The sequence below is a fragment of the Haliotis rufescens genome, unplaced genomic scaffold, assembly GCF_023055435.1.
Source record: "Haliotis rufescens isolate VD_foot unplaced genomic scaffold, xgHalRufe1.0.p SCAF_20, whole genome shotgun sequence".
In the NCBI taxonomy this organism is placed as follows: domain Eukaryota; kingdom Metazoa; phylum Mollusca; class Gastropoda; order Lepetellida; family Haliotidae; genus Haliotis; species Haliotis rufescens.
The window spans coordinates 14,597,332-14,610,526 of NW_025963891.1; the positions used below are offsets into that span (position 1 = coordinate 14,597,332).

At 39.8% G+C, this 13,195-nt stretch overlaps 1 protein-coding gene across 1 annotated transcript; it reads right to left on the reverse strand.

The window, feature by feature from the left end:
- Positions 1 to 2,088: 2,088 nt before the first annotated feature.
- On the reverse strand, positions 2,089 to 13,182 carry LOC124132202 (BTB/POZ domain-containing protein KCTD5-like). Its single transcript, XM_046495987.2, has 6 exons — positions 12,798 to 13,182; positions 8,988 to 9,096; positions 7,203 to 7,294; positions 6,144 to 6,239; positions 5,339 to 5,464; positions 2,089 to 4,453 (listed from the first exon to the last, which is right to left on the reverse strand). The coding sequence occupies exons 1-6, from the start codon at positions 13,002 to 13,004 to the stop codon at positions 4,424 to 4,426; spliced, it is 660 nt and encodes a 219-aa protein (XP_046351943.1). The 5' UTR covers positions 13,005 to 13,182; the 3' UTR covers positions 2,089 to 4,423.
- Between the last annotated feature and the right edge of the window lie 13 nt (positions 13,183 to 13,195).

The window sequence follows — 13,195 nt, forward strand, 5'->3', positions numbered from 1 at the left end:
CACAAATATAGACAGAAATATCAGAAAATAGAGTAATATCAATGATGATGAATTTACAAGTTGTTTTATACATTTAATAAATAAACAACACCTTCAACATGAAGTGATGACAAGGCTAAAACAAAACTCTTGGTTCGCAGACACTGCCATGTTTTCAAACCCAACCCTGCACGAGGGACATATCATTTCTGTTCAAAGAACTCCCCCTGTGAATAGACACTTCTTAAAATTGATTGAGAACCAATTATTTCTTTTTATCAAGCCTAACACTCACAAAAGGTAAAGAAAAGATGTTCAATATCAAGTACGGTGAATCGTTGACACATTTTGGCACTGCTATCTAAACATTCTCTGTAGAATCCACGTTCTACTTCTCATCTGATAAACATGAAAAATAACCATTCTCAGCACCCTTTTCATTGTTTCATTAAAAACTGAAGATGATTGCCATATACTTTGGATGTTGTAACATTTGTGTCATTTATCACATCTCTACAACACATGCAAAAGCAACAAAAGTATCAGGAGCATTTAAACAGCATCCATATTTCCTCTCATAAACACTGTATTGACTACACTATGGGTTTTAGTGACAAAAACACTGGGCTGCTAACTGTTCGGTGAAATTCATGAGATGAAATGATACCTGAATAGTATTGTCCAACAAACAATTTACATAGCTAAAAATGTCACCTTTTCTGGTCAGAAAACATTCTTATAATCAATGGTCCATCAAAAATGACCAGCCTCAAAAATATGCCTCGAAAAGCTGTGAATGAAAATAATAAATATGAGGGGATTTATTAGAGGAAATATGACACACATTTCACTGAAAAATATTTAAACATATTTCAATGAGGATACTGTTAATATTAAGCAACTAAATATCACCATAGGGTTCCTAACACCATATGCAAACCATTCAAAAAGGAGGAAAACCTAGGAATGATTTTGTCAAGAGAACTCAGTGTTTGAAATCATAGGTGTCCTGGGGTACCTGAGCTCTGCTCCGATATTGCCTCTAGGGATCTCTCAAGTCTACCTTTTAATATTAGGCTAACAACAAGGACATTCCTCACGGTTTCAGACACTGTAATCCATTTACTGCTGGGCCTACTAGCTACCTGATGTGAACATGTCCTGTTGTGACTAGATACATGGTGTTCCAAATATTGGCTTATGTTGGAGGATGTGAAATATGCATTAGTGAAATCAGCAGTACTTGTACACTATCTATCATGGAGGTGATACCATGGCCGTGATGATTGCAGTCTACAGACATTGGTAGCACTATGCATCATTGCAAATTAACACACTGGTAGCAATGTAAACCTTGAAAGCATCAATGAATTATTGAAATGCATAAGTTTAAAGTTGGTCTTCCCAGATGGCCACCCATTAAACTACCCATACTCAAAGGACATTTTGACCAACCAATACCCATGCAACAAAGGGAAGCAGCTGTTTCACAGGAATAATAAATTGCCAGTATTAAGCCAGTATGATTTAGTCTGTTGTAACATTTTCTGTGTTGACCAGGAAATGCTCCTACTTAATATGAACTGTTTTTGTTTCTGATAATGAACCATGAACAGATGCAATGACTCTTCAAACTTTAATGTACCATGAGAGGCAGTTTCATTGGTCTGTTAGAACACAGGCAGTAATCAGTATGATCAACTGTCCGTTCACATATCAGTTAACTGTCAATGATCAAATGTTCACATAGATACCATTGCAAATCCTACATGCAGTTTTGCCTAAAGGATCAAATAGAGTGAGTTGCAGAGATAATTATAGATTGACCGAGTGAATGCATTTATGTGCATTTTTGTTTTGTTTGTTTGTTCGTTCTTTAACGTCGCACTCAGCAATATTCCAGCTATATGATTACGGTCTGTAAATAATTTTGTCTGGACCAGACAAGCCAGTGATTGACATCATGAGCATCAATCCACGGAATTGGGATACGATGACGTGCATCAACCAAGTCAGTGAGCCTGACCACCCGATCCCGTTAGTCACCTCTTACGATAAGCACAGTCACTTTTTACGGCAAGCATGGATTGCCGATGACCTCTTCTACCCTGGATCTTCATGAGCATGTCTGAGTATCTGTTTCTGTGTGAATGGTTTTTCTGGAATCATGAGCATCTCAAACACCTGTGTTTGCTGAACGGGCACTGTTTCAGATGCAGGGACATCTCTGCACGTATCAGGTGTACAAATGCAGACATAATACATTCACAGCACAGGGAGAAGTCTGTTGATGTGGTGGAAGGCCCTGAGTGATGCAGGATGTGCATCCTTACCATTTCGTGAAACCATGAGCAACGGTACGGTACTGACAAACCAAAATCATAATCAGGGCAACTCTTGGATTCAAACAATGATCATAGGATTCTTGCATGCCAAAGGGAAGCAACTCTGCACAGCGAATTGCCAAGTACGAGGCAACAGGACCACCTACGCCCCCTTGTCAAAACAACTTAGGTACAATTTGATCTAAGAAAACAAATCTTACCTACCTACCTACCTACCTTCCTGTTGTGAAATCCAAGCATATAGACAAATCAATATATTTTTTTAAGATGACCTAGTCAAACCATCTCAACAAGGAGGTAACAACTGCACTGGTACTTTCAGATATGGAATGGATAAGCAATAACATATTCTTGAATTTACTGGTAATTGTACTCCCTAGTTGAATTGGTCAAGTCAATCAGATGCATTTAACGATGACAAGCAAAGTAATTCTGATTCAAAAGACCAAAACATAACTAAATTCAAATCTCTCCTATGACTTACAAGTACAGTCAAACAGAGATCACTATGCTAGCTTACTAAACACTCTTGCTGCACTACCAGTGAATGACAACTTTACTAGTAATAGCACAAACCCATTTTCAATAACATGTATTTAAGTGACTAGTACTTGATCAAAAAGAACTCTCACAATCACATAATCTCAGCAGACAATTAGACAACAATTACACTTGATTACAGAGTATTTTAACTTTCTATATTGCAAAGAATACTTCAGTTCATCAAATGAGGACATTTCGATAACATAATAATAAGATTCTTAAAGTTTTCTACGAAAACAATCATGTTCAGTATTCTGATGTAATTATGTCTTGCTAACGGTAAACATCATCAAAACATCAAACATCATCAAACAGACTCATCTTTTACAATAAATGCAGATTGTGATAAAATACAAATAAAACTGCATTCAGTTATTAAAGAACATCTTCCCGAGGCAAGTGTGTCCACCAGCTTATATCAAAGCCTAGTTTCTACCCTTGCACCACAAAGCCACTTTTCTTGGCTTGACCATGGCACCACCTCGTGTAGATCAAGAGTTGTGCCCCTTGTAATGAAAACATGATATCCAATCAGATCGCTGTTCTAACCTTGTATAGCTTCACAAAGATGGCGACTACCATAGCCGACGACCAAGTCAATCAGAAAACAGAAACATTTGCGATTTCATCCCTGACACAAAAACATAGGCAATTGTTGGGGGGTTCAAAAGATGAAAAAGACATATTCGTGCCAACAAAAACAGGCAGCAGTAAATCACGTTCATACAAAAGTGTACCAGTTGGGGATGTTGATTATGTGAAACGTTCTCTGATTGGACTAATGTCATGTCCAATCCTATTTAGCACAGGAAAATGGGATTGATGATGCAAGGGTGGAAACAAGACTTTGATAAAAAGGCTAGTGGACGCTCTTGCCTTGGGCAGATGCTAAAGGACAGCACTAGATCATACAACAAGGGAAGCCATACCAGACTCAGCACAATAACCACAGTTACACAAAGATTCAGACAAACACTGAAGTCAACTACATAATTTGTCACATTACTAAAAACAAAAGCAAAGTTACTATTTTGCCATCAGAATAACTGCAATGTACCACTGAACGCTATCCTCTGCTTCCAAATATGGTCAAAATATAAATTATCTCCCTTGGAAGTTGGAATCATGGCCCCTAATGTATTGATAAAAGCATTCTTATAAAATATAATACCACATGTAACAGTATCCATAATGGTGTAGAGTCTGAGAAGCACTAAAGAGGGCAACAAGTGTACCACACACAACTGACATGGCAACGGTTAATGTTGTCGAATGACGCATGCAAGATGCTGAAGAGCTGAAGAGCTGAAGTATGTTCAAAATTGTTCCACCGAGAATGAGCATTAATGTGAAACCGAATACTTGTTCAAAATTCAGCAATGACATGTATTTCCTGTGCAAAGACACACCATGTCTCCTTCTTGCTGGAGTGAGATTCTACGGTAGCTTCATGTCCGTTTGAAAAATGGCAGAATCTTCTCATACCACAGATAAGCAAGGTCAAACAGACTGGAACAACTCGTCTCTGACGCGCTTCTCAAAAACTCTGGAATTAGTCACATCCTTGAGCCTTTCTGCTGCAACACCTGTAAGTCAAGACAACACCACAAAATTAATGTACTGTCATAATGATGGTGTTAAATTGTAGGAGTTTATGAATGTCCAGATAAAGACAAGTGTTTATGTTGTTTGTTTTGTTTTGCTTGTTTGTTGTTTAACGTCGCACTCAGCAATATACCAGCTGTATGACTGCGGTCTGTAAATAATCGAGTCTGGACCAGACACTCCAGTGATTGACATCATGAGCATCGATCCACGCAATTGGGATATGATGACATGCATCAACCAAGTCAGTGAGCCTGACAACCCGATCCCATTAGTCGCCTCTTACGACAAGCATAGTCGCCTTTAAGTTGTTTGTACACCAGTTGAAAGGTGCAAACTTACACACCTAAACAAAATCTGGTTAATATGAGTGAGTGAGTGAGTGAAATGGGTTTAATGCTGCATTGAACAGTGTTCCAGTTACATCACAACGTCTCAGCTTGATGTCGGAGGAAAGCTGGAAGTGGTGCAGGTCTTTTTGTTTACCTCTTTGTTAAAAAACCCAAGTATGCGTACGTAGCTGACAAACCTAGAAACATAATTGATGCAAACCAGGATTCTTCTGGTGTGCCAAAGGGACGCAACTCTGCACAGTAAATTGCAACAACTTAGCTGAAAAGCCACTGTTGGTAATGTTGGCTAAGCTGGTGACATGGAACATGAATTTCCATCATATTTAATTATAGATAATCGTCTCCGAAACACAACATATCTCATTTCTCTGGCAAATAAAAATCATCATAAACACATGATCCAAATATTCAGTTTTCATAACGTGCAAACATTTCCTACAGCACTGTAAACTTTGACTTGTTTAAAATTTATATTCCAAACAATGCCTGAATGGGAAGATGATCAAGACCCACCTTGGCACGATCTGTCGACTCACTCTCATGACCATTGACAATGTTCGGACATTCTTTGGAGACCACGCATAGGAACTCTGCATGATCTTCTGACCCGTAGTTGTACTGGGATCCTATGTTGATCAGCTTGAAAAGAAGATATAACAAAGTTACTAACTCAAATAAAACCACAAGCATTCTGTGACCTTATCCATTAGCTGGTGACAGCCGATATGAAAGAAGTAAATTTAAGAAAAAATAAATGTGCAGGAGGAAATTGGTCTAGTATACTTAAATAGTCTTAGTGAGTAAATGTATACCATTTCAAGGCATCAATAGCGATAATATGATTGTGATTGCTGTAAATAACGGTGAGTTGGTAAACAGACCTTATTGAATAAGGCAAGCAGAGGGTACCGGAGGGACACACGATTTCATAGAAATTAATGTAAATATTATTGACTGAAAGTTTGACTACTATTAATAAGATACATTCAGTAGATTACAAACGTGAGTCCCCATATACAATGAACGCTTTTCATTATTGATGGTGTAACGATATGATTAACTTGCGTATATTCATTATGGATTTGTTAATATTCTATTTCCGATGACAGATCATGACGAGATGTAGTTTTAGGTTGGAGGTCCAGCTTATCTACCGCACAGAACATTTTGATATAGATTTAAGGACCAAGTTAATGCGTCGGCTTATCTTTGATATCGGCTAATCTATGGTCATATATGGTACCATAATTTCACTGGTTTCCCCCATCAACACTCCCTACAGATAACAAACTAAAGTGCTAACTGCCATCCAACTTACCTGTTCAAACTTCCAGCCATCAGACATTGTGGACACCATCTGTGTGAGCTCCTCCTCAGAACACTGTAGCACTCTATATACATTCTTCATATATGTCTGGAAAACATGGTAGTAAAGAAAGTCTTGATTGTTGTATGGAAACCTTGTTCATCTATTCAACAAGTTCTAGTGAGTATGGTTTTACGCCGCTTTTAGCAATATTCCAGCAATATCACGGCGGGGGACACCAGAAATGTGCTTCACACATTGTACCCATGTCGGGAATCGAACCCGGGTCTTCGGCGTGACAAGCGAACGCTTTAACCACTAGGCTACCCGACCGCCCCAACAAGTTCTAATGGAAACAAACAATTCATCATCAAATAAACAAGTAACTGACAATAAGCTCTCTAAGTTCGTTCTTTTGTTAAATAGCCAAGCGGCTTCTAACATTAATATTTTAGGAGCCAATCCTAAACAGATATGGTCACCAGTTATGTGGCGAGCAGTTTATAAATGTACCCATGTCAAGATCAAACTCGGGTCTTCAGCGTGACAAGTGAATGCTTTTAACCACTAGGTTACCCGACCTACCCCCTCTGTATTGGCTATGTAACGTGTGGTGAGTCGTCGACCATCCATAACACAGCATTTCTTTATCAAGAGTTTACTTTGAGGTGACAGTTTAAGGTCTTCCTGATTATCTTCCAAGGCTCTCTCTTCCTCTTAAACCCCACCATCCACCACTTAACAGTGGCAAAGGAAGGAGCATCTTCCCCTAAAGTTGACACCATATCTACTTGGAAGTCTGTTGGAGTCATCTCTTTCAGTTGGAGATACTTGATGACAGCCAGACTCATCAACAGACAATACCATGTCATTTTGATGCCTGCAAAACTATGCTACCTGGTCGTGTATTTGGTTCGAATGCAGCCTGTAAACAGTCATGGCGTACTATACATCCTGTGTAGTTAGGCTCAAAACTTTTCAGCCACCATTCGTATCAGTTGTTAGAGGCCATTGTGACGACCGTCGCAACATCAAAAAAAAGTCTGAAGATAAGGAAAGTAAGACACTTACCTGGTTTTGTTTGGCATCTCGTTCTCTGATCTTATCCTTGGCCAGCTTTATCAAATCGGTGATGTTGTAAAACTCAGCTTCCTCCAAAACACCTGAAAATAGACACATGTTTCCTTGAAGCATTCTCTTCCACTTGTCAACTCACTAGTGTAAAGCATCGGTTTTTGAGACAATTAAGGATTGGTTTACCACAACAGCTTAATCAACATTTGGTGTTTGACATTCAATCAAATACACTGACTAAAAACAAATTCAAGATAACTAATGGTATATATACTTGCTAGTGTCTAAAACTCTTAGCAAAATATTTACAAAAAAGTTTATACGTAATATTTGTTTGTTTGTTGTTTAATGCCACACTCAGCAATATTCCAGCTATTTGAGCTAATACTCAAGTCTGGACCAGACAGTCCAGTGATTGACATCATGAGCATCTATCCACGCAATTGGGATACGATGAAGTGCACCAACCAAGTCAGCAAGCCCGACCACCCAATACTGTTTGTCGCTTCTTACATCAAGCGTAGTCACCTTTTTCGGCAAGCATGTGTTGCTGAAGACCTATTCTGACCCGTTTTAACTTTTAATGTAAACTGAAGGACAGGTTTTCATATTAATATGATGCAGCATGAAAAGTAACAGTAACAGCATTGGTACTAGGGACCTATTGTTGCATTAAAAAGAATGATTCAGATCTCCACTTGGTAATTTAATTAGGATGCAGGCATGATGCCATATATGATGTGGAACATGCACAATATTTGATACATTGAACAGAACTCCCTTAGTTTTTCTATATCATAGTTTTCTACAAACATAATAAGAAGGATATTACTTTGTTGAGGACCTTCCTTTTTAAGCTAAGCGGTACATTTTCACCTGTAGTTTTCCACATCCATGTCCCTCCCTTTGAACATGTTGAGGTTTACATTACAATCCCAATGTATGCTTTATCCTCACATGATTAATACAGGTCATTAAGGCTGGGAGTCCAAATTTACTACCCCTGATACCCGACTAGGGCTGGGACGATACACCAACTATGTGATCTGATGCATATCACGACACTTGCAAGTGCTCTTAACTGTGGTGCATTAGCCATCTTTTTCATAGTCAAGATGGCCAAATACTGTGTATCACTGACGATTTAACTGTTGGCTGTATCAAGTATGGCACAATGAATGAAAATATATTTTAACTGCATATTTTCACTTCTAATTAGTTACTAACGCAAATGTTTAAGTTAAGGTAAGAATCAACATTATTTTACTTATTGTGCGACTGTGATCAATACTTGTATTGAGAAGTAAAATATTGTGATCCACTGATGCATCAGTATATCGTCCCACTACCATGACTACTATACACTAACTCCTATTACATGACCGTACCTGGGTACTAGCTGTAGGTCTCAAGAGTTGGGTACAAAATGTTCGACTAGGAACTGTTTCACAGGAGCACTGGCAAAAACTATCTAGATCCATGTAGAGACCAATCTGATTATGCATACACTGAAGTTAACTGAATTTTTATCTTTACTCAAACATATGAAATCAGAAGAAATGCAGGTAGTCAGAAAGAAATAAGAATATTAGAGGCTTGTAGTGTAACCATGGAGTTTTATTGTTCTTGTCATTAGACTATATATCCCATGACTAACCATGGCTCGGGTAGTCCTGTTGGTACTCAGGACTCATCTGACACAAGTTACTCATCCCAGTCCAATAGGTCATAATATTTTCCTGAACAGTGAGGTGATCTAACTCATGCCATGGTGATACTTACCTTCTTCTGCAAGATCCTTATTAATGACAAGTTTCCCATGTCTCAAGTAATTGAGAACTGGGCCAAAGTAGGTGGGATCTCTGTCAATGAGGTAGGCTCCTTCTTCATCCTGAAACACAATATTACTACATAAGATATTAACACAAGAAATTCTTTAGCATGTTTAGCCACACATGCTAGCTGTCACAATGATAATGAGTGAGTGAGTGAGTATGGTTTTACGCCGCTTTTAGCAATATTCCAGCAATATCACGGTGGGGGACACCAGAAAGGGGCTTCACACATTGTACCCATGTCGGGAAACGAACCCATCTTGGGCGTGATGAGCGAACACTTTAACCACTAGGCTACCCGACGCCCCTACAATGATAAATGTAAACTAGCCTTACCATGCTTACTTTTGCTTTTGCTAAGTGGAAGCTGGTCAAGAGAGTCTTCCTGGCTTACTAACAGTAAGACTGCATGCCAAGTATTTGAAGAGAGAACTTATCATGCACCAGTAAGGTTTGAGGGACACCAAATTGAGAGGCTTTTTGTTATCAGAGGCTTTATTCAAAACCACGAGGGGGGGGGGGGGGGGGGGGGAACAATGGCGGAGTGCAGAGAGCGTTGCTAAGGGAGTTATCTCTATGACCCTTGCCCACACATAACTAGACAACAATATTAGTGTAAACTTCCTCTTTTCTTTTCTCAAAGTCCACTGGCAGAAAGTAAATAAGAAAGTGGGCCTTATGCTTGCTGATTAAGATGGGACATATTGGTGATGGCATACACTAACCGCCTTTTTCAACAAAACTTGCACAATATTGTCTATAATGCATAAGAAAATATGGTAACATTATGGGAAGAGTGAGAACCAAAACGCAATCAGTGCACATAGACTGACTGTAGCATAAGGTCAAGAAAACATAACAGAAGACCTTCATGAGACTGTTTTCATGTCTATGTGATTATTCTGCCTAACACAATGAGTGAGTATATCATGACTCCCAGATCTTCAAGTTCGTTGGACTTTATCTTTAGTTCTACAAGCCTGTCCCTAGAATATTGGGGACATGTCCTTTGTGATGCGGTTGTATTACAGGACCCATGTTCACAACTGCTTGGAATGGACCTGACTTTCTATTATAACCCTGAAAAAGGTGGTCACACTCTTCAAGAAGCGACTTGAAACTGGCTGTTACCAATGGTGGAGGTATGGAATCAGGCTGGAGTAGTTTATCCCTTATGAAGAACAGTTGAGATTTGTGGAAATGAAGTTGTAGGATCAAGGGCTGCCACACTGCTGTCGGGTAGGATAGCAACTGGACTAACTTGACAAGAGTGTCTCTCACCCCAAGCCTTTGAATAAAAATTCCTTGTCGTCACCTGTAAATGCCATGCAGGTCTCTCAAACGACTTCCAGGGTTGAGGATCAGTCTGCTTGATGGGCTGACTGCAATGACTTGGTAACCCTAGCTTCCAGATGTCGAGGGTGAGGTGAACAACATGATTGTAGTGGAAAGCTTCTATGTACGGTGACTGACGGATCTGAATCCTTGGGGCTGAGACATTGGTAGAACTAGGTAATGTGGGGGAGTCAACAATAAGAGCATCCTCTACCGCCTCATTGTCATCCTCTTCTGTCTCCAAAATGTGGGATATTTGCCGAACCTTTGTCATATACTTCCTGTCATTATATGGTAGGTGTGGGCATGTACAAATGATGTACCGGTACTGAAAAAATGCTGTACTTCTGAGCATCCAGCTTGACTGCACAGAGGGCACACCTTGTTTGGGTGTTGAGAGAAGGCTTATAGGTGTCTGTTGGTGAACGAAGATCTTTGGTTGCCAACTAAAGATGATGCAACCCTCATAATGTTCACGTCATCCCCTGTATGTATCTCATCTAAGAGAGATGATAGAGCCTGCGAAACTTCTGGTTTAATAGAAGCCAAAGTCTGTGAGCGTAGTTCTGTACCACAACTTTGCTTGACTGGTTTGGGCAAATCAGGGTGAATTAAGCGTAGCCATGTGAGGATAACAAAGTTCTCTGGGTGAAAGTTCCTCATCCTCACTGATGATTTCTCTACGGTGTGTGATTGCACCAATCTGAGGCATGAGATTGTCTTCGATAAAGGCCATTAGGAACTGATATAAATCTTCTGGGAGTTCCTCCGGGTCAATCTTAATGTCAGAAAAGTCTATGAAGTGAGCTCCAGTAGACTGAAACCCATAATGGTTGATAACTTGCGATCTGATCAATAGATATAGAACTCTTCACCATAGTGTTCCTTGAAATCATAGGGCAATAGTCAGCTATATGTCTGAGCATAAATTCTGGTGCACTGACCTAATGTAGAGCTGTTCGTCGCAACATAGCGTCTACCTCCTCATTATCATTGGTAAATCCCCCAAAAGGGTCAAGGGCAGTTTTGGGGGCCATGTGGCACCCGTCCACAAAGTACCGATCCAGTGATAATGTGTATAAAAGATTTTGACACCAATTTTCAAATGTTAAACACCACTGTTTAGGTGCTCTTGAAGTGTTAGCCATGATGTGGGTGTAACTTGTGCTAACCAGTAAAAGCAATAGTGGCCGATTGACTGCTGTGAAGCGATGGTGATATTTCGAATGTTTAGCATGATCCAAATGAATGTCAGATGTGAGAAGCTATCCATAGCACTGCCACCACACCAGTAAGGTTTGGGGACACTCCAGACGACCGTAACACAAGAAGGAGCTTTTCGCCTTGAGAGGCTTTATTCAAAACGATGAGATGGGAACAAAGGCAGAGTGCAAAGAGCGATACTAAGAGAGCGGAGCACCTTTAGAATGCAGTACAACAACTTCTTCTGAGGAAGATCTTTGCTGTAGGACATGTGTCTCAAAGACATGCAAACAGCTTTTGTGAGAATATATGATGGATGCGAACTTGCGACCTTCAGACTGTTACAGACTGAAATATACGTCCCCACTATTAAACTTAGTGCAAATTTACCTCGTCACGAATAAGATGTTACGGAACTGAACGGGAAGTGTTGAATAGGTGATGGACACTTTCGAAGGTTAAGGGTAGGTATTGTGTCTTGTGACTTTAGTCTACCGACACTCACGAGTGATCCTGATGTCATTTGGCAACACTTGTCCCATTCCGTAATCTACAAGGTACTAAGTGGTAATGAAGAGCCAGTATGGCTCCAAGCATCAGATGTTTAATTCACGAGTATACATGAATGACGGTTTTTGGTGATTTTGTCACAGAAAGGTATGAGTTGGAACACTGTAAAGATAACATGGATTAAAGGAAGGAACTAGGGAGGCATCGGCATGACTAATGACGCCATGAGGGTGAGTCGGCATTTGAATCATTATGATTAGACCTACTGACGAAGAGTTGTGAGTGAAGGTGGAAATCCATGAGAGTTTCTGCAGCCAAAACATTTGCCAGGAAACTACTTCATCCTGGTCACTAGGCTTTTTTGTGAGAAGAATAAATGCAACTGAAAAAATGAAAAAAATAAAATAAACAAGAATATCAAGTGCATTTGCATGCTTCGTGTCTTCATTTTCCATGCTTAAAAAGAGCAATATTGGCGATGGGTTATATTGGAGAGTAGTGCTCTGCAAGTTGTTTTGACTTGGGATGGACAATGTACACATTAACCTCGAGAGAGAGATCACTCGCCACAAAAATGCATGACAATAATGATAAAGTTGCAAAGTAGACATTGACTTAGACACTAGCCAGATGCACGAGCCAAGTAAAACCAAACTGATCAAAAATAGATCTGAGGCCTAAATTTGGTCCCTCTTGTCAACTGACTCACCTTGTCCGTGTTCAAACCAAGGTCGGGGTCTTCCTGCACCAATCTATAGAGGAATGATTTAGGATCTCTGCAGAGAGTCGTTCTTGTGGTCATAAATATGGTGCCTCCGACATTTAACCTCACCCACTCGGCCTTCCTTGTTTTGCTGTCTTGCCTTGAAATTGAGTTGACAGCACTATGATTTGTTTCCATAGTTTCAGTCGACATGGTGCTTGTGATTTAAACCCCCCTACTTTAATTAACCCCGATATAAAAAGGTACCCAATGCCCTTCCTACAACTACTAATCTATCTGTCTAATCCTTTTCCTATTCAAAATAGTAACATTTTTACGTCCTATTTCCATTATGTGGACGCCATACTCTACGATTCTCAAATCTCGTTCCTCGAGATCTCACG

Bases quoted from the DNA above. Each gene is read 5' to 3' on its own strand.
- LOC124132202 (XM_046495987.2), bottom strand. From the start codon at position 13,004: ATGTCGACTGAAACTATGGAAACAAATCATAGTGCTGTCAACTCAATT. The intron at 5,465-6,143 runs GTAAGTTGGATG...CTTCTTTTCAAG, and splicing joins ATGGCTGGAAGTTTGAACAG to CTGATCAACATAGGATCCCA. The intron at 4,454-5,338 runs GTGGGTCTTGAT...CTTGACTTACAG, and splicing joins AGTCGACAGATCGTGCCAAG to GTGTTGCAGCAGAAAGGCTC.